The 23,351-nt window shown below is 37.2% G+C and overlaps 1 protein-coding gene across 1 annotated transcript; it reads right to left on the bottom strand.

Annotated features, from left to right (window-relative positions):
• On the bottom strand, window positions 13,369-20,640 carry LOC109229689 (signal peptide peptidase-like 1). Its single transcript, XM_019395217.1, has 4 exons — window positions 20,433-20,640; window positions 19,146-20,073; window positions 16,649-16,870; window positions 13,369-13,717 (listed from the first exon to the last, which is right to left on the bottom strand). Exons 2-4 carry the CDS (start codon window positions 19,941-19,943, stop codon window positions 13,601-13,603), a joined length of 1,137 nt encoding a protein of 378 aa, XP_019250762.1. The 5' UTR covers window positions 19,944-20,073; window positions 20,433-20,640; the 3' UTR covers window positions 13,369-13,600.

Consider the following 23,351-nt stretch of genomic DNA (forward strand, 5'->3'; position numbering starts at 1 on the left):
CTAAAAAAGATCGAAGATATATTAAAGTGCCATATGGAACAATATGATGAGAAATTACTGCAGATACAAAGGCAAGAGTCAACTATTCACAATTTGGAGGCTCGAGCGAATAAATTAATTGAACCTTGTAAAGCGCAACAAGTTGACATTGTGAATAGTAGCCAACATGAGTATGAATTGGCTGCAGAAATTGCCATTATACTGGAGGATTTAAAAAAATACAGGGAGGAGCTAGAGGAGAAGGCCAGAGTAGAACACCAACAATCAATCGAACTAGATTTTGAGGATGCTATTGTCGTAGAACAGATACTCGAGTCAACCAAGGATATTGATGATACATATTTAGTTGACTCTAGTGTCATTAGTGTTGAGGATGTTTACAATCCCAATATTTATGTAGTTGAGCGCATTGGTCCACACTCTAAGCATTTTTCCACATTGTGTTTGGATGATGATATGGAAATAGAGACGTCCGAGCCACTTGAAGAGTCAAGGAGTAAGGAACAAGATGCCTACATTCTGGAATTCTTCGTGCCAGAAAGTCGGGAATACACATCTCATCCAAAGGCCAAGTAGTGCAGAATACTACATTGTTTTATTGGGCCAGTAAGATTCGTTCTACCACCCCAGGAGCATGATCACAGAGCAGAATCAAAACTTGGGGTCCAATTCATAAGTTCGAAGTGGAGGCAGAAAGTGATTCGCGTTGTGCCGCGACGTTAAATCAAGCGCTTGTTGGGAGGCAACCCAGCTTTACAGCTTTCTTTTATTTTTATTTATTTTTGTTTTTTGTTTTTTTTATGTATTGTATTATTTTTGTAGTGTCGATTTTTGATTTTCTAGGAGCATGGAAAGCAAAGCTATTGGAAGGACGCAACAACAAAGCAGATGGTTGGAACTAAGTGTGAGGTACCCGCTCGAAGGACCAAGTCTGGGAGAAGTCTGAGTACCCCATGAGCTGCTAGTGCTTCGGTCTTTGGCCTACCAGGGAGTTTCTTTTACCCTCTTATTAGTATGGTGTGCATTGGGGACAATGCACAATTTTAAGTGTGGGGTGATGAGATTGTCTGGGTGACTTTCTATACTATTTTAGTTGTGTTAGTTTAATTGAATTGTTTTTTTTAGAAAAACGAAAAAAAAAGATTGGACTTTTCCCGACGATGGATATCCTAGACAATTTTCTTGAGGGATCTAAGTCTAAAGAAAAAAAGATAAAAAGATTTTCTTTGTAGGTAGTGTAGTAATTCCTCCTAGGTTTTTCTTTGTGCTGCGGTTCTTTTCCAAGGATTTTGTTTGAACCGGGTGTAGTTAGTTTTATTTTTTTAGGAAAAGGAGCTAGTGTGAGATGAATTGAATTGCAGCAATATCTCTGAGCTTTGTGATGCCTTGAGAATAGTTAGCATTTTGGTTGTGACGCTTATGCTCAGCTTTTTACTCTTGTATAAGTACCTTAAAACGTATGATCTTAAATTTACTTAACTGCTTTGACTAGAGTGTCTTGATAAAAACCAATCCCGGATGAGTTATGTGCCGTGTGTGTGTGTAAGATTTTGTGTTATTTTGTACGTGCATTTGATGTCTAGAACTTGTCCCGTGTGTTTGCAAAGCGAAATAGTAGTTTTGTTCAGTCTTGGAAGTGACATAGGCGTTTCTTTGTTGAGCCATATATATATATATATATATATATATATATATATATATATATATATATATATATATTACCCGCCTAATTGTTATGTATCGTAGTTGTCACACCTCCTTTTTCCTATTTACCCCCGAAAGGGTATAATAAATGGAGTTATTTCCAACTTGAAGTGACAATCGAAACGGGATTATTTATTAAGAGATTCAGAGTCGCCACTTGGGAGATTTATGGTGTCCCAAGTCACCGGTTGAGTCCCGAATCGAGGAAAAGAAAGACTCTGTTTAACAGTCCGCGAACCAGAAATCCGAGTAAGGAATTCTGTTAACCCGGGAGAAGGTGTTAGGCATTCCCAGGTTCTGTGGTTCTAGCACGGTCTCTCAACTGTCATATCTGGCTTAATTATCTGATTTTATACAATTATGAACCTATGTGCAAATTTTAACTTTTTAACCGCTTTTATTCATATTTTTTTAAGGAAGACTGCAACGTCGTTAAAACACGTCTCGAACCACGTCACATAAATGCACCCGTAATTTTTTACATATTTTAACTTCGTTGGGATTTGGATTTGGGTCACATAAATGTGCACCCGAATTTAGGAAAGTAATATTATTAAACACGCGCCTAAAGCAACTACGGGTTTGCACTTTGCGAGGGCCATGGAATTTGCTAAATAGCACGCCTCGAATTCTAAGGTTGAGTTAAAGCCAATTAAACGAGGGCCACACAGTTGTCATTTTTATTTGGCATGGCATACCCCGAACTATTCTAATTAAAAGGTTTCTAAACTAACCCATGAGGGCCATAAATTGTTATTGGTTTTGAATGGCAGACCTCAATTATTTAAAGCACTCAACTATTCAAATACAAAGGGTATTAGGATTCTTCTTATCCCATGAAGTTGGGAACTAGCTATGGTAATCAATGTTAACAATGAATTTTGGTCACATGACTGCGGATGATATGTAGTGGCAATTGGGCCAAAACGATAGCCCAATACGCTGTCCATCAGGTACAGTTGCAACAATTGTATTACTTAGGAAAATTGAGCCATTACTCAAGAAAATTTAATACAGATGGATTTGAAACCATAATTCCACACAATAAATTCTAAGACAACCCTGTTTGCAATAATATCTTTTCAGAAGCTATGTACCACTTAGTATCAAAAGAGTTTGGGAATTACAATTCAAACTAAATCCTGACTAACACATCCAAATAAAGCCATACGATCCCAGCTTTAAAGAAAATCACGTGAGGAATCAAGCGGACTTTGAGAGATTAACCAAAGACTAACGAACGAATCCCAAATTCCACTTGATATTCCATTATAATGGAAAATTCCAAACCATACAGATGCAATTTAGAGATGTTCACTGACTTAAACCAAATTCAACAAACTTTGAAATTAACATGCGTTTGAACTGATAGCTATGAGGCCCCAGACCAAAAATAAACAATTTCAATTAGCTAAACTAAAATCGCAGTCCTTAATGACTACATGTCTTACCAAGTCTAAACATGAATCCATTATACTCAACCAAAGACTATATTTAGTATCTGAAGCCAACAGTATTTCACGATGAAATCTTCACAACAAGCTAATTAAACACGAGCAATATATAATTGAATTATACGGTAATTAAACAGAACCCAAGTTGTCTTCATTTAATTCAGATCTCTACACATATTCAATCAAATCCCCTTCCATCACATTTTCAGCAGCGTACCTGGAGGTGAGGAAAGAATCTGGGCGAGGAAAGATCAGTGAACAACAACAGTAAAGAAAAATGGAATTCAACAGCTAAACCACAGCAAACCCAGCTCTCAGACAATTTCAAACCCAGCAAAAATCAGAATTACTTCAAGCCTTTAAGAAACCCCAAAAGAGACGCACAAAATCAATGAAACAATAGAAAACCTTTCAGCAACTCCAAAAACCAACTTTCAAACCTCATAATCAAACCCATTTCCAAACCAGAATGCCAAATTTTCAGTTTCTATGACTTGAACTAAACCATTAAGATCAAAAGGAATCCCAAAAACTAAACAGAACTCAATAGATTTCTGGAAAACTGCCAGGAATCCGACATGGATCCAGAAATTTTTAAAGAGAAAGCAGTCTTTTCAGTGTTTCAGGTTTTAATCTCTTAACCCCTCAAAATCAGACCATTTCAGCCCTCATATAAATCAGCCTCATTTCAAGAGTTGGAAATCTAAGAAATCACAAGGAGACACTCAATGAAACAGTAAAATTTTGGTCAAATTCCTAGCCGTTTCAGAATTTTTCCACTCTCTAAATCTCTGTTATGTTTCAGAAATTGAAAGAAAAGAGACAAAAACACTCAAATTCTAGCAAACAATCAAATCTTCTGCATTTTTTCAGCCATTTCGATTTCTCAGAATTTTTGTCTCCAATCTCTGCCTTGAATGCCAAGGTAGAGAGCCTTTATAGGCAAGGCATCTAGGGCAGATATGAAATGTTCAATTTTGCACCCCCAAACCTTTTTCCACTTTTATTTCAGCTCCAATACCCCTAGTTAGTTATCAAATTTTCAGATTAATCCCCCACCCAGCTTCCTAGAAGCTTCCTAGTTCAGTTACTGATAGATTCCTTTAGCTGAACTACCCAAATTACCCTCTAAGCCTTCTGTTTTTACTCCCATCGACCAAACAGATCAGGGTTGACCCAAAGCCTTTGGGCTCCCAACAGAGATGGGCTTCCAACGCCCCCAAGTCTACCAATGGCCCTAAAACTAATCATGAATCAACCTAGTGACAATTTAAGCGAAAGCTGACAAAAGCCCCCAAAGTAATTAACAAGCCCAAATCGACCAACAGTAATCCTAACTCAAACGAATACAAATTCTAACAAAGTACTAATCTAATTATATGATTTAAAAAGCTTAAAAACCTACTGATTTAAACAGCCTGAAACTAATTCGAATCACAAAACATGAAAATCAAAGCAAGAAAACAAACCCAAGATCAGAGGAAAGGAGTGAAAGCAAAGAAAATATTGACGCTATCCGCGAAGGATCGATGAAGACGAAGGAATTGGCCACAGGCTTTCGGTCCGGTCTGGGACGAACAAATCTTAACGCGAACCATAATTGTCGTCAATCGATTATTCTAGGCAAAACGATCGTTTAACGACAGTTTTGAGTTGAGTCTAGTCTTGAGCATGGGAATTGAAACATCATTTCTCCCTTCTGATTTTTCCAGTCGGACTTGAAGTGGAGATGTGGGGATTTTTGGGAGATTGGTTCTAGATTAATGTTTGAATGAGTGTGAGGAATGGATGGTGAGAGTTTGTGGGTGGTTTGGAGCTAAAAAGCCTGTAACCATGGAGGATTAGGGCTTCAGATGGAGGGAGTGAACAATGAGAACGTTTGGAGAAGATGATGAGTCTCTGAACTTTCGGACAATTTTAAGGGACAAAAGGGATAGTTTGCTAGCCGTTGGATTAGATTGGATGAATGACTGAGATTAGGCGACATAAAACGGGGTCGTTTTGGTTATTACCCAGTTGGACCGAATTTTGGGCTGCTGGGGCGGGTCATGGGTGCTGGCAAATGATTGGGCTTGAGTGCTTAAGTTAATAAGGCCCAAATCGGGTCATTATTAAGAAGACCCTCTCTTTCCCCTTTTTTTTTCTTTTTATTTTAATTCCTTTTTCTTTTCTCTTCAAATTAAAAACTCCTTTTCTTTTAAAATTAAAATAACAACCTAAATTAACTCTTAACCTAAAAACCTAATTTAAACCTAAATGATAATTGACACAGTTAATTAAAAATAAATTAACATAAAAAATACTCAAAATCAAAGCTAGAATTAAAAGTGCAAATTAAACTATTTTTTTGTGATTTTCTTTTATAAACAACCTAATTACTAAGTAATTCTTTAAAATGCGAAATTAACTCCTAAATGCACATGCAACATATTTTTTTTTTGTATTTTTCACTAATTTGAAACGCACAAACAAAAATGCAAACAATTAACAGAAAATGCCACGAAATTCACAAAATTGCAAATAATAAAATATTTTATTTTGAAATTATGGGAGTAATTCATATAGGGCAAAAATTACGTGCTCACAGCTGCCCCTCTTTGCTCGGAAACACGAAGAGTTTTCGTGCAAAGATAAGTGAGTAAATACGAGCGATTTTTGCCCGTTTGAATACTCCGTGTGAAGCATTTTTTGAAGAAGTTGACCGCACCCTGCTTCTGAGGTTGCCTACATATCCTTGGCTAAAAAGGAATCAGGTCAGTATAGTTCGGGGAGGTCTGGTAGCTGGGACTACCATGAAGCTGTGGTTTCACTGTTGCTGCTGCTGCTGTTACTGCTTACTGAACCCCCTTATTACACCGTGTCAAAAATAAAAAGAAACTAGACTAAGCTATGATCTATGAATTACAAAAGATCCTATCTATATCTTCAAACTTGCTCTTGTGGTTCTTATTGCCTTGTTGTCTTGTATTCTCCCGGTGGAATCCATTTGTTATTGCCTTGAATTGTGATATGAGATGTTTTACCGTTTCTCCGAGTGACGCTTGACCGCCAAGACTTGAAATGTATGCCTCTATTCTCCAGACGGGCTCCTGACTGCTGAAAATTGAAATGTATGCCTCTGTTCTCCAGGCGGGCTCCTGACTTCTGAAACTTGAAATGTATGCCTCTGTTCTCCAGGCGGGCTCCTGACTTCAACAAAATAAACAAGAAACAAAGAAAATTTTCTGCCCCAGTTTGGTGACTGGGCATCATATTACCAAATGCTAATAAGAATTTGAAAGCTAAAATTTGAATTGTACTCCCTCTGTTCTACAGGCGGGGTCCTGACTGCTGAAAATTGAAATGTATGCCTCTGTTCTCCAGGCGGGCTCCTGACTGCTGAAACTTGAAATATATGCCTCTGTTCTCCAGGCGGGCTCCTGACTTCTGGAACTTGAAATGTATGCCTCTGTTCTCCAGGCACGCTCCTGATTGCTGAAACTTGAAAAGCATTCCCTTGTTCTCCAGGTGGGCTCCTGATTGCTGAACTTGAAAAGCATTCCCTTGTTCTCCAGGTGGGCTCCTGACTGCAACAAAACAAACAAAGAAATTTTTTTGCCCCAGTTTGGTGACTGGGTACAGCATGTTATCAAATATTAAAAGCTAAAATTGGAATTGTACTTCCCTTGTTCTCCAGGTGGGCTCCTGACTGCTGAAACTTGAAAAGCATTCCCTTGTTCTCCAGGTGGGCTCCTGATTGCTGAACTTGAAAAGTATTCCCTTGTTCTCCAGGTGGGCTCCTGACTGCAACAAAACAAACAAGGAAAATTTTCTGCCCCAGTTTGGTGACTGGGTACAGCATGTTATCAAATATTAAAAGCTAAAATTGGAATTGTACTTCCCTTGTTCTCCAGGTGGGCTCCTGACTGCTGCAACTTGAAAAGCATTCCCTTGTTCTCCAGGTGGGCTCCTGATTGCTGAACTTGAAAAGTATTCCCTTGTTCTCCAGGTGGGCTCCTGACTGCAACAAAACAAACAAGAAAAATTTCCTGCCCCAGTTCGGTAGCTGGGCACATGGGTAAGTGTTAAACTGAATTATTCTACCAACTATTATAAGAATTTGAAAGCTAAGTCCTATTATCCGGGGAGGTCCTGACAACTTCTAATAATTATGAACCTAAGTTATGTCTTCTAAAGGTATTACCCCTACTACATTTGTTATCTAATAGGTCTTAACTACTCCCCATTATCCAGGAGGGTCCTGACAACTTCTAGTTAAAAAAAAACAGTTTTAACCTAAGCAGACCTTGTTATCTATATCTTGTTATCTAAGTAGACCTTAAAGCTACGTCCCATTAGTAGAGTAGTACACTACGGTCAAGCCTATGGTGCATCTTTTGTGGCATATGAATGTTATTTCTGAGAGTGAGTGAATTCTTTCTATCTTAAGTTCCTAATTGTTCTTAAATTTTATTATGTGGAACTACTCTCTTTTGTTGTGTGAGGGCACTTGATTCATGAAGGAAAGGTAATGTTATTGACCTCTTTGATTAGAGTAAGTGAGTGAGTTGTGAATAATGCATGGTACTTGCGAGTCAAATCTTGAGGTGGAGATGTTACACCCTTGTGCTTAAAGATTCTTGGTGTGATGAGTTAGGAAAATTGTTTAAAAAGATCGTCCATAAGTGTAGCTTGATTGCTCGAGGACGAGCAAATGTTTAAGTGTGGGTATTGATGTGGCTATAATTCATGGTTTTGCACATTATATGCTTTGCGTTTTACATGTTTTAATGTTAAAATACACTTTGTTTGAGCGTAATGGATACTATTTTATGTGTTGGTGCATCAGAAATGAAAGTAGAGCTAAAGGGATGCTTAAACGTCGAAAGTGCGCTCGAGAACGGTGAAAAGGAGAAGCCGGACAAAAGCCAGCTCGACCAGGCTTTATCCAGGCGAGGCCAGCTTAAAGCCAGGCCTAGGCTGGCTTTATCCAGGCGAGGCCAGCTTAAAGCCAGGCCTAGGCTAGCGTTATCCAGGCGAGGCCAGCTTAAAGCCAGGTCCAGTCCGAGTTTTGAAGGTTTTAATTGTTTCCCGGCTTGACTAGGAGTTGACCTACATGTTTAGGGCTTTTCCTACACATATAAATAGACCTAAAAATGCCACTTTTGAGGGGGACATACTTTTGACATAATTTAGACCTAAGGAGGCTAAGGAGACCGGGGATTCGACCTAAGAAGGGAAGAACACACTAGGAGCAAGGCGGAGAATTCTTCTGCGAGTTTTTCAATTCCTTCATCCTATTTTCATTATTGGTTATGAATTCTAGTATTGTAGTTTTGCATACTATTATGAATAGCTAATTTGTTATCTAGGGTTTTGATGGAACCTTTTGGAGGATGATTTTCCTGTTACGTTGATATAGATTTGCTGTAGTATTTTCCCTATTTGTTCAACTAAGTTATTATTGTGGTTGGTTGAAGAACTCTCAATCGACTGTCCCTATTTAGTGTGTATTACTCGGGAGAGAGTGCATATTTAGGTAGTTGTTGAAACATCACTCCTAACGTATATAAGGGATCAATACGGAGGGTTTAAAGGTGGGATTAGGGATAACGAAACCTTGAGTGCGATCCGAGTGATCCGTACTTAGTGCCAGCTAGCGTAATTCGGGAGAATGTCTAGTAAATTGTGGTAGTTACTCGGGAGAGAATTACGACACTCAGAGCGCTCATGATCGGTAGAGAATACTTAGGCGAAATTATAGAAGACGTAGCGGGAAGGATTCCGAAAATTGGGGAAATCATAACTCTAGACCTCCTTAATCTTTTCTCCAACCCGTAGTATCTTTAGTTGTTAATCTACTACTTTAATTATTTAGTTAATTAGATATAAGAATCTTAATATTTATAACTTAGGAATTATTTGAGCTTATCTCGTTAGCAATATTGAACAACTGTAGCTAAGCCTTAGTTCTTTGTGGGATTCGACTTCGGACTTGTAAACCGGATTATATTTGCAATGACCGCTTAGTCCTTTTTATAAGGCATAGTTGGGCGTGATCACAGTTATATAAGTAAGAATACCAAATAACATATCAGTGCCTCGTGCCACCCGGCGTATGGAACGTACCGATTGCCAGCTCGATGAATGGGATTCCCGATGAAAAGTCAAGTAATGATGCAGTACCAGGGCATATAGTCATGAAAAGTATCCGTCTGGCTCGGTGAAGAGGAGGGGGCAGAATCAGGTCAGCTCGTCGGTCCCAAATATCGACCTGCGCCTCTAGCCATGCCACATATGCGTCGTCCACCCTGGAATGATCATCCCGCTGGTAATGTGTGGGTTGCCATGTGGGCGGTCTCGAGACAACCTGCGGACGGCCAAACTGGCGAAGTACCCGCTCCGTGGCATGATGCTCCACAATATCGAGGCACATCATCGGGACGGAAGAGCTCCAAATAAGTCGGTCGGCCGAGCAATAATCGGGCAGGCCACCTATCAACTCGTCGTTGTATGGCGTCCAGATGAACTATAAAGTAACAACAGAAAACGTGAGTATACGCAACACATGTGAAGCTATGCCAAATAAACTTAGGTATACATTTACCTATGTGCCCTCCAGCATATCCAACAAATCCCTGCAAATGGGGAGATTATGCCGAGCCTTGTAGATATGTACGTATCCCCGCCGGAGAACCCACCTCCTAGCTAGAGCGAGAAATGGAGGTGGTACATCCGGATGTAACGGTGGTAGAGGTGGCTGCAACTGCAGGAACCGCTCCCAGGCCCAAACCTAACATACAAAGTTGACGTAAAATTTATGATATATATTTACTAGATATGTTATAATGAATAGAGTATTCGAGTATGTTGTCACCTGTAGCAGCGGCAAAAATCCACATACGTCATGTTGGGTGCCAATAGTCGCCCGGCACATCTACCTGTACAAATAGGCGAGAACAGCAGCACCCCAGCTGTACTAGGGTAAATCATCTAGCTGCTCAAGATGATGAAGAAATCTCAAGCTAACTAGGTTCCCCGAAGTGTTCGAGAACAAGACCCCTCCAAACATAAGGAGTAGCAGCAACCTCGTATACTGGTGAATATGCATATCATCTGTCTCGCCAGTGATGTCGGGGTGCAATATCTCCAAACGATGTCGAATAGCAGTCAAACTCAGGCGATTGGCCCCTGCCTGTGCTGTCTCATCCTGTGGCCGGAAACCAGTGAGCTGCTGCAGCATATCAGGTACTGCCCACGTGTCATCTTTCTCATGCCCTGCGGCAGAGCGACGGGGTGTCCATCAACGGGTAGCCCATATAAAACCTCCACGTCCTGTAGTGTGATGGTGGCCTCACCAATGGGCAGGTGGAATGTGTGTGTCTCCGGTCGTCACCGCTCCATCAGGGCCATGACCAAAGACCAATCGAGCTGCAGCCGCCCGATCTCCAAAATCTTATAAAAGCCCGTATCCTGCAGGCATCTGACTAAAGGGGGATGGAGAACTTTGCCCTTCAGAAAATCCCACATGTCGTCCACTCTCCTGGCGCGGAGAGTCTAGGCCAGTAACTCTCCCTCCTATATGTAGGCGGACCTATGATCGCCCTGTAACGGCAGTAGCTCATCGCAGAAAGGTCCGGGATGCATAGGTGGCACGTCTATGTCGTCTACTGTAAATTAAAGAACATTAATTACATGTTTGTTTGAAAATTAAATAATTAATTTTATAATTATACAATATTTGATTATTAAGTATTCACATATAGGTTCCAGGCTCGATATTTGAGGCTCAGTACCACCAAACTATCCTGAATTCTTGTATATGTCAGTTTTATAATTTTACATGTTAGTTTCATAATTTTATATGTTTGTTTTGTAAAATAAATAATTAATTTTTATAATTATACAATATTTAATTGGACAGAGTATTCACATATGGGTTCCTGGCTCGATATTTGAGGCCCAGTAGCACCATGCTATCTTGAATTCTTGTATGTGTCAGTTTTATTATTTTACATGTTAGTTTTATAATTTTATATAATTAAATAATTAATTTTTATAATTATATAATATTTAATTATTAAGTTTTCACATATGGGTTCCAGGCTCGATATTTGAGGCCCAGTAGCACTAAGCTATCCTTAATTCTTGTATGTGTTAGTTTTATTATTTTACATGTTAGTTTTATAATTTTATATGTTTGTTTGTAAATTAAGTAATTAATTTTTATAATTATATAATATTTAATTGGACAGAGTATTCACATATGGGTTCCAGGCTCGATATTTGAGACCCAGTAGTACTAAGTTATCCTGAATTCTTGTATGTGTCAGTTTTATTGTTTTACATGTTAGTTTTACAAGTTTATATGTTTGTTTTGTAAATTAAATAATTAATTTTTATAATTATACAATATTTAGTTGGACTGAGTATTCATATATGGGTTCCAGACTCGATATTTGAGGCCCAGTAGCACTAAGTTACCCTGAATTCTTGTATGTGTCAGTTTTATTATTTTACATGTTAGTTTTATAATTTTATATGTTTGTTTTGTAAATTAAATAATTAATTTTTATCATTATACAATATTTAATTGGACATAGTATTCACATATGGGTTCCAGGCTCAATATTTGAGGCCCAGTAGCACCAAGCTATCTTTAATTCTTGTATGTGTTAGTTTTATTATTTTACATGTTAGTTTTATAACTTTATATATTTGTTTGTAAATTAAATAATTAAGTTTTGTAAATTGGATAGAGTTTGTATTTGATCTATCAGTATAAGAGATACTTAAACTACAGGGATACTATGAGTTTTTGACCAATATTGTCTCTTATCTTTGAGGGTAGGTTTATTTTGGTCCCTCAAATATAACTCTGAGCATATTTTGTCCCTTAAGTATGCTAAAGTGGAGCACCTTTAATCTCACTGACTAAATGTGTTCAAAAACTAACGGTGTTAACCAACTTTGATTCATGAAGCAAATCTTCAGCTCTAAAGCAAAAAGATTCCTCTCCTTTTATTGGATAACGCAAGTTATCACTTTTATTCCTCATTTTTAGATAATGTCTTCTAAAATTTTGACCTTGAAAATATCCCCTTCTGTGCAAGTTTTTAATGAGAATATGACACTGTATAGCCGTTGTAAAAATAATAGCCGAAATAATGTATAAAAATTATATATTATTTTGCATATATATACATTTTGTATGTTAATATACAAAATTATACAAATTTTATATATTTTTTCGGCTACCAGATGTAAATAGTTTTTGACGCAGGCTAAAAGTGATAATACAATCTGGTTATTCGTTTGCTTCAATAATATACCTATTAAGTGTCTTGGCAACTCTATTTTTTTTCCACATTTTAACTATTCTTTTTGGAAAAATCACCGAAATTTTTAAAAGTGAAAGTTTCAACGTTAAAATCTTAAATCAGCTATGTACTATTAGTGGGTGTTGGTTTATAGAATATTTTCGATAAGTAAACTAAAAAGACGGTGAGTGCCGAAACCAACCACGTAATTGATCTTGGACAGATTCTGTCAGTGAGACTAAAGGTGCTCCATTTTAGCATACTTAAGGGACTAAATATGCTCAGGGTTATATTTGAGGGATCAAAATGACCTACCCTTAAAGATAAGGGACAATATTGGCCAAAAACTCGCGATACTACGCTAAAAGGCTCTACACTTTACTACGCTAAAAGGGCACTATATTACTAGTCTTTAAGCAAATAAATAAACTAAACTGAATAAAAACAACAAACACATTTTAAGCACAAAACATTCACGAAAATACATATAAAACAGTAAAAGTAATGGAGGGGACGGGTGGGGTTCACTCGAGTTTTTTATCGAGTTAATGGAGGGGACCGCTGAAGTTTTTTAAATGGGGGGGGGGGGGGGGGGTAGGGGAGCGTTATGTTGAACGTGGGGGAAAGGGAAGGGGACGACTACATATTTATGTATAGCGCGGGTTATAAAAGTGTTATACATATAGCGCTTTTATAAATTGCACTATACATACCTTAACGTATTTTACAAAGGCGTTTTATATATAACGCTCGTTTAAAGAGCGCTATATCTTAACGTCCGTTAAAAGGGAGCTATATATAGATATGTTACTCTCTTTTTCCCACACATTTCCGTCATTTGAGTCCAAAAGAACCACATTTTGGTTCCGGACTTACCAGTTTGCCCTAGGAAAGACGGGCAAGGGGAGGAATAAACGCAACATAACTTCACTAATAGAAAGATTAACACTTGTAATAGAAATATAAGTCCGACGTTTGTCACTATCTCAAGACTCAGTTGGCAGCCTTGTAAATATCGAAAAGACTTTAAACTGGCAGCATTGCCGTAAATGTCTAATAGATGGGGCTGAACTCTCCCAAAGTAAATTTACAGGTTTCACTGCGCCAGCCCAAGCTGATACTTCATGCAAGGAATGCAAGCGATCAGACTTCTGTCAAATGAGTTTTCTCACTTAAGTTTGATGGTGATCCTTCCCACAGCTCCGCTAGCTCCTTTCTCATCCACGAAATGACAATTATGGGCCCCAAAGTTGATGGTACCTATAGTAGTCAGTCAAAGATAGGCAGAAAACAGCGTTGGGACCAGATCAGATCATGCTTGTTGTGGGAACAGAAGTGCTTAAACCACCATAAGAGGAGATCCTCAAAAAGTAAGAGATTTGTAAAAGATAGACATGAATAAACTACTAAAAACTTGTCATTAAGTTCTAGATTTATGCAAGTAGTTAGTACTATACTTTCTTTTTGGAGTCAATACTCAACAGAGCAAAAACTCGTTTCTGGCTAGTAATTCATCAGCATTGACTCAACATAGTCTACAAATGTTTAAAAAGGGGTATGAAATGGTGCAGAGCAGCAATGGCAGATATCTACTCATGCTAAGTTGAAATGTCACTCATGTCTTAACATGGCTCTCCAAAGACTCTAGCACTCCTGGACTTTAAAGACCAAGTATCTTTTGGACATGATATGTGCGATGTAAACTCTTCCTCTAGAAAGCACAGGAGCAAATCTTAGGCATCTTTTAAGTCATACCCAAGTTCCACATTAACGATGGTTGGACACCACCGCAATGCTGTGAGAAAGCCACTTGTGACGCACGTTTCACTGTATTGGAAAAAGAATGCACGCTTCCAATTTCTGGCTAATTCTAAAGTTCTTCTCTAGTGTGTAGGGAGCAACCCTTTTTGAAGTCCCACTAAAGGAAAGGAAACAAAATTCTGCCTACGTGATTTTCACAAAGCATGCCCCTTCCAAGCCTAGTTACAGGAGGAGAGTTGAGGTAGGTTGATAACCAGTATAAAAATAGTCAAAATATAATTAGTCCTCTTGTTATGGTGGTGTAGTATCAAATAAGCAAGGGGTTCTATTGTAGTGTCATGTGAGTTTACAGGGAGTATAAGCTAGGTTTTCACACACAATTAAGTGGTGCAAAACAAATAGTCCCACAGATCAGTATCTGGATATGGTGCTAAATAGAAAATGATTCCTGCATCTTATTGGCTGATGGAGGTAAAAAAGCTAACCAAGAGAACGGAATTTGATTAGGTAGTTGGAACATAGTCATTGGAAAGTTAGATTAGTTTATACCTTAAAGAGGACAAGAGCTGATTTTACGTACGAGAGACGAAAAGGACAGAAAAAGGCTTGACATAGTGGCAACAAGACATAAATTACGGAATTATGGGATTAAACAAAAGCAGGAATGGAGTGCGAATCATCGTAGAACTACGACTCAGATAAACTTGTAGAAGTAAAGAAAATGGACCAAAGGATTATCTTGTTAAGACTAGTATGGGGAAAAGTGACAATCAACAATCGACATCATTAGTACAACTGCTCCACGAATAGGATTAATGAGGAAACTAAACCTAAGTATTGGAACAATATTGTTACACTGATCCAAATGCACATTTAGGTAGACCTACAAATGCACCTACCCATAGGCGATACTATGATAATTGAAATTACAAAAAAAAAAAAAAACGAGGTAAGATAGACCTGAAATTATATGCAAGGAAGTCGTCTCCAAAAAAGAAAGTCTTAAAATCCATACAGATTTAGATAAAACAGGACATAATGTAAGCATAGGATCCATATAAGCAATAGTAATTTGTTAGGAAAAGGCCCGTAAGATTGGTTAGGTTTCGTGTTTGTCAGAAGTCTTTTTAGTTTGTTTATATATTTTTAAGTCGGGAGGGAGAAGTCTGAGATAGAATCTCCTTTTAGAGAACCCATAATTTGTCTAGAAAAACAAATTATTTAGAACCTGAATGACATGACCTGAATAGAATGGAATGGATATAAAGGATTCATATAACCGACTCTTGAGTTAAAATAAAAAGGACTCGTACAACCGGTCAACTAGTTAGACGTAGCTAATAAATGTATACATTGATCCAATAAATCACAAAAGACTAACACGTCTTTACCAAGGATCTGAATGGACATATAGATGGGTAGATATAATGACTGTCTTGACCGTGAAAGAACCTTTTTTTTAAACAAGAAAATTAATTTATGATTTAGCTTTTACTACCACCTACATATTTAAATAAATAAAATGAGTAACAATCCCCATCAGAGACTAGTACGATTCAATTCAACACTTTGTTCTTCGGGTATTGATTATGTCGTAGCTCTATAATTTGGATTAAGTTTATCGTTAGATGAACCACATTGTTGATATTGATCCCAAAAAAGGACAATATTAGAAAATGAAATTGTGATCTGTTTCTAGTGGGGTATTTGAAAGAAATAGATTACTTAGTAAATAAAACGCTAGACAAACGGTAAGCTAACACCAACACAATCATGAGAAAAAAGTTCTTGCAACTACGACAACTACAACAACCTCAAAGAACAGACGCTTTGACAGTTAAATTTTTTATATAGCTCCAATTCACAAATTTTATGAAAGGAAGCTCTTACTTTCATATTTCTCATTGATTACCTTAATTCTGAATCTATTTCAATTTGAGAGCAAACCTAATCATAACCAATAGACTTCGAACTTACCAAAAAATTACTGAGTCCTGAGCATGAGACTTTGAAGCTAAAATAGATATCATGTAAAGGAAATGACAACTTGCAGTAACAAGGTGGTAAGTGAAGCTTTAGGTGTGTCAAAAGACCTAGGACCTCGATAACAAGAACCGTGGTGGTAAATAAAGAGGTGTATAAAGTATTACTGCACGTCCTTGGGACATGGGAGTCCTTTTATTTTGATCAGAGACTTCTAGGATGTTTACGAATAAGTATTGAGTTTTAGAAAACCTCTACTATGAAAAGAACCCTTCATTCCCAAATCTGTGTACCTTTATGCTGTTTCCGACACTAACAACCAGTCGATACTGTGTCTTGTCTTACTTAGCTTACTCTTAAAAACCCACAAAGTAAAGAAGACTTGTGCCAGTAAATGGGAGGGGAGAGTTGAGCTTCATGCAAAAATAGCAGATCAAAATAACATACCAAGTATAAAAGTGCTGGTTGAGGCGAGTGGGTCAAAATACCAGCTGCTAAGGCAGTAACCAGTCCAACTGAATATCCTGATAAGGCATACCAGATGTACTTAAACCCCTTTGGAGATGATATATCCTCCTTTGGAAGTGGTATATCCAAGATGCTTCCGGAGTCCCTGCTCTTTCTATGGTCAAAACAGAAAACTAATGCTAAAAGCATAGAGGGAATAGCCTGAAAATACATATAACAAACGAAAGCTTAGTCAACGTCAAATTGTTTAACAACAAAGTAATAGTAGTATCACGTCCGGAAGGACTAATCACAAACAAGAGAATCTGTAGGATCAACTTCATGTGTTCACTTAACACGTAATAATGGAAATGTGTATACATGTATATGCACTCACCCTTTGCTACCGAACCTTGAATGCTAGGAAACTACCTTTGAAAGCAATTTCTTTTTTGATGACGGTGGTGTCCGGGCCAACTTGCGCGTACCTTGACTATTCTACCGGGTACCTGCTATCACAAACCAGCACAGGTACCGGGCAACTTGGATTACTCTGCCCACCAAGATTTAGGCAGATGGGAAGAATGCACCTGGTGTTTTTGTTCCGACAGAGGTGCACAGAAATCCAGGAATTTGGGGAAAAGAAAAGAGAGGTCGTGAGATTTTAAGCCTGGGTCATTTTTGGTTCACTGTCAGCATAAATATTCTTTGCACAAACACAATTATTACTAGACAAACATGTAGTGTGTTGTTTGGTGGTGAAAGTTGCATGGCACAATGTAGGATTAGGGAGAAAAGTTATATTGATCTTATCCCAATTTATATGACATACTAATATTTATTTGCTGCATCTCCCGATGTGTTTGACACAGTAGTAATGATAATACAGTTCCATATAACTTCCACAAATTTAAGGCCCCGTTTGGCCATGAGTTTTGTCAAAATAAATTTCGAATTTATTTTCAAAACTCATGTTTGGCCATAAATTTTGCCCATATTTTGGCCAAATTCCAAATCTCAAAATCAGCTATTGAGCTTATTTTGGGCCAAAATCACAAAACTTGGGAATTATATACATGTTTTTCCAAAATAAAGTTGGAAAATATGTTTTGAAAACGTATGTCCAAATACATTTTCATCTTCAAACCAAACTTCACCCAAATCAGATTTTTCAAAATAAATTTGGGATCTATGGCCAAACGCTAGCTAAAACTACTACTTTAAGAGCCCGTTTGGACATAAGAATTTTTTCACTTTTTTTCGAAAATTTTTCACTTTCTTTCGAAATCAGTGTTTGGCCATAAAATTCCAATTTAGATAAATTTTAGAATTTTTCGAAAATTTGAAAACTCCAAAAAGCTGTTTTTCAAAATTTTCACTCAGATCACTCACAAAACTTCAAAAACAACTCAAAATTATATTCATGTCCAAACATAACTCTAATTTTCAAATACCATTTTCACTTTTTTTTGGAATTTTATAATTCTTATGTCCAAACGCCCACTAAATACTATTGATTCTACAAGCAACGCACTATACCCACTTCATCGATTACACTATGTAGACACTAGATGTGTATGATATAGTATAGAAAGTAGCATGTAGCACTTTGTTGCATTTGCATACATACCTAATAAAAGAATGCAGTTGCATAAACAAAACCAGTAAATTTGAACCCCCTCCCCCTCCCAAAAAATGATAAAATGAAAAAAATATATTGAAGAGTAAAGAAGTCAACTAGAAGCTTAATTTACTTATGACCAAGAAAACGAGAAAAGTGAGTGGCAATGAGGAAGAAGGTATACACAACCCAAGAAAGCAACAAAGTAAGTTCCAAACTTGCTACACCAATGCCAATGTTAAAATCCCTGCAAGAAACAGGCGAATCATTTCTCTTGCTTATCTTGTCTACACCCAAAAGATTCACTTAACCAACAGAAAAGTATCTGAAATCCCAAGGCCCTAAGCAGTTACCACTGTTCTAATCATATGCATCCCACTTCCTCAATACACCTTTGAGTAAGCACTACACTACCGTAGCTTACCCTATATTGGAAAAAGTCCCGTTGTTCATCGCACCAGCTAACTCATCTAGACTTTTAGCAACTGCAATGCATGGTTCAACAACATACAATTTTCTTATTTCCCCTTTTATTTTAATATTATGTTGTTGAGTGTGTGGATGAAGACAGATTACTACCTGAACATGAAACTTTGTGCCTGAACTGGATATGGTTCAACTATGCACAACTACTGATGTCTTTATTTGTAAACAAAGATCTTTTGGGGAATTTAGGGAATTTCAAGCATCAATATGCAAATATCTTCTTATGATTGAGGACAACATTTATCACTGAGAAGAATTGAAGTGTTACATTTTGTGCCTCCCCCTCTATATATTTTTACACTGACAAAAATAAGGTGCAAAACAAGAGCAGTATAGAGGGAGATATTAACTAACACTTGTACTTATTTCACAAAAAGGAAACATATTTACCATGTCACCAAGACCCAGCATCATGAAGTCAGCAGCAGAATTTCCAGGCACTATCCCACCCAATAAATTCCTGGGGAACACAATCTTGACAGGCAACTCTAGTTTTTTGGTTATCAACCGCAATCCTGGAAGGCTCAAACTATTAGCCACCGTGTGTACAGGATTGGATGCTTGCTGAGTTGCCACGGACACCATGACGTTTGCGCCAAAGAATCTCTCGGAATAGAAAACCCAAAATATGTCATACACAAACAAGCAGACAAGGAGCATTGCACATATTTTAATGTTAGGAAGACGAACATGGCTCACAAAAGCAATACAAAGAGAGATGCCCAACAAATTATTCAGTATCCAATGCCCAGTGACAAGCCACGCTATTACCGTGCCAACGCATAGCAACATCAAAAGCCCTTGGATCCTAGTAAAAGGCTTGGAACAACATCGAGATACAAAAGGGTCGCCTAAACCGAACTGAGACTTGATTTGGGCAATATAAGGGAATAGGCAAAAGTAAAGAGACGATGCCGAGGCAACTGCAGTAAATGCCGTGAGGATCTGTGAGACAGAAGAGAACAAATAGAACATCATAAGCAAGCTGCAAGAGCTCACTATTGGAATCATAAGAGCCTGAGACCTGTCTAAGGTGATCGATGCTTCAGATAAATCACGATTTTTCTCCATCTCTTTGCCATAGTTTAGAGCTCGGAATGCAGATCCATATGACACAGCTATGGCAGTCAGAATAAGAGCAATGGGTGCTGGTTCAAGCAAATAAGCTAACTTCCACAAAGGCTCCATCTTTTAACAAAGTTTCACACTTTTCCTAATTCTGCCTGTAAACCCTTCCTTTTCAGAACTAATAACGTTAAAAACCAAACACTTTTCCTTGTTTCATGAACTCAAAGATACTTTGTAGAAATCCAATAACCTGAAAGGACAAAAAATTAAACTGATGAAATTTCATTCGGCATTATATGAATAAAGACAGTGCCAGAAAGTTAATAATTTGAACAAATCAATCCATATATTATTTTTTATATTTTTAATAAAAGGGTCCATAGATTCATTTTAACATAGCTTCATTAACAAGATGAAATAAACTTTATCTGATAACACGTAATCGGCACCGACAACTATACTTTCGGTTACACAATCAACTAAAGGCAAAAGAATACCCCATGAACAGAGGTTTGATGATAATAATTCTGAAAATGCAATGACTTATATAAAAAAAAATTGGGGTTTTCTTTTACAGTGAATTCAGGAGATCTTCTAATGTGGACTTACCTTGGACTAGAAGAATTTGACTGAACTCGTCTTTGTAAACAAAACCCCAAAATTCCTCTTCTTTATCGAACGTGTTTCGAGTTTCGACAGCTCTGATTTCTAAACGATTCAGTGAATCAAGTGACTTGCTATTGTGAATGAACGGGAATATCTTTAGTGCCCAATTTAGCAATTGGGCTCATCTACTTTGGACATATTGTACAATGACCCTGTAAAAAGAAATATCTGTCATATTAGCCAACGTATTCAAGCCTTTCCAATTTTTGGCTGAATCTCTTGCTAATTGCTATAATAATAATAATAATAATAATTATTATTATTATTATTATTATTACTACTTTATTATTATAATGGGAATGAATTTTTATAATCATTTAAAAGATACATTTTCTAAAAATATTTTGAAAAATATTCATATAATTAAAACCAATTTTATTTTTATCCTACAGAATAAGTTAATGTTTAAATTCTATTTTTAGAACATGATTCCATGAGACCTTTATAGGATAAGAGAATACCATAAATTTGTGGTACTTTATAATAATTATTTTATTTTTTTACCCGTAAATGAAAAGATAAAATCTTTAAAGTAGTCCATGAGATATTAAATATCTTCATGTCACATTCTGAAAAGGTTGAGTGTATAAAATGACTTATGTCTAGTTTAAGGAATAACTTATTTATTTTGCCATAAAAGATAAAGTCAATAAAATAGTCCATGAGAAATTAAATATCTTCATCTCATATGCTAATTTAGCGATAAGTTATGCAACTTCTATTTAATAGTATTTAAATTTGCAATAAGGACATCAGTTAAAATTTGCAATGATATCTAAAAATGTGGAATAGCTATTTGGCATCGATTTTTTTTTTTTTTTTAATAATTAAGGTTTCTCAACACAACAAATTTGTGATCCATTGGCATGATGTAAGTTGTAAGTTGTAACCAAGGGTGTCGTTGTTTGAAAACTAGCAGCATTGCACGGCTCTTATGAAACCTGTATTATAAACCATTCTATTAACAACGTCCGAAATATTTGAAAAGGCACTTTAGAAGATAAAAGTGACTGCTAAATCACTAAATTGAACTGAAGGACTTAGTAAGTAGGCGTTTGGACATGAAAATTAGTTGTATAATTTTTGGAAAAAAAATGGTAGTATTTGAAGTTAAGTTGAAAAATGGTATTTGAAATTATGTATGAATATGCATTTCACTTGTAAAAATGTTACGATTTCATGAGTGGAGAAAAAAAAAATCTGAAAGTTTTGAAAAAATGGTAATTTGAAAAACTCATTTTCAATTTTTTTTTTTAAACTTAGAAAACTTTATGGACAACACATTTTAAAAATAATCTCTTTTAAAGATTTTTTTAATGCACAAACGGGGCCTAATAGTTGAAAAAATAGAGGAAACTACACAATCCACCTATGGGGCAAAAATTAATTACCCATTTCTGCCCATAAAAAAATTATTTAAAATCTCTACCCATTTGATCCAAATATATTTCCCGGCAACCCATTCCTGTTTCTCCCTTGAATTCGTTTTGTCTGAATCTTAAATATTCAGATTTCAGACATTAAGTGCGTCTGTCTTTAAAGTCTGAATCTTAATTATTCAGATCTTAATCATTAAGTGTGTTTGTTTTTTTTACTTCACAACCACTTAACGGGTCTGTATGATTAAGATCTATAACAGAGACTTAATTTCATTAAGATGCTATCATATATTCATTATTAACTGCCGTTGCCGCCTACCATTATCAACTACCACCATGTCGCCGCCACCACCATACTCAACCATCACAACCACCACCACCTCTGCCACCACCAACACCACCGCCACCACCATACTCAACCATCACCACCACCACCACCTCTGCCACCACCAACACCACCGCCACCACCACGCCACCATCATCCTTAATCATAGCCTCCACTATCGACCATCACCACCTACTATCCCCGCCACTCCGACCACCATCATTCTCGCCCACAATCAACACTAATCCGCCTCAACTACCACAACTGACCACCCCATCACCATCAACAACCACAACCGACACTGCCCATCAATATAACTACCACCACCCACTCACCACCTTCCTCAATCACAACTACTACCACCACCCGACATTATTAACTATCACCACCCACCACCACTATCCTCAATCATAATCGCCATCACTACCAATCACTACTAGCTACTAGCATGAACCACCATCATCAACCAAAACTACCACCAACCCACCACCTCTAGTCGGCATTCATCCGTTAGCTATCACCACCAACAACTATCATATTTTAAAAACCCATATATTTTATTGATAGAATATTAGATTAGTTAGTATTTCATTTGAATTTTATGTTTATTAATTTTCAAATAAAGATAAATTTTATACATTCAGATGTTAAAAATCAAACAGTCTTAATTATTTATATTCAGATATTAATACACATCTTAATATATTCAGATGTGTATTCATATCCAGATGTCTTAATCTTAATATACATCTTGATATTCAGATGTGTATTCAAATTCAGACATCTTAATCTTAAAAAAACAAATGAGGCCTTACCCAACATACCAAACAGTGCATTCCCCCTTTTACTTAAACCCCCTTGCTTTCTCTTTGTGAAAAAGTATGAAATTCATTCAATAGTTCAATAAGTTGTCTTCGTTAATGTTGCGGTAAGGGTGGCAAACGGTCCGGGCCCGGGCCTAAACGGGCCTCGTGGGCCGGTCCTAAGTGGGTCGGTTCTATGAGGGCCCGCGCTTCGTGGGTCGGGCTTAAACGGTCCCGGACTTCGTGGGCTTTTGGATGTAACCGAACCGGGACTGGGACCACGAACTAATGGTCCCGGGCCCAAACGAGCCTAAGTGGGTCTGACCTATTTTTTTTTTAATTTTTTTTTAACTAA

The sequence above is a fragment of the Nicotiana attenuata genome, chromosome 7 (assembly GCF_001879085.1).
Source record: "Nicotiana attenuata strain UT chromosome 7, NIATTr2, whole genome shotgun sequence".
In the NCBI taxonomy this organism is placed as follows: domain Eukaryota; kingdom Viridiplantae; phylum Streptophyta; class Magnoliopsida; order Solanales; family Solanaceae; genus Nicotiana; species Nicotiana attenuata.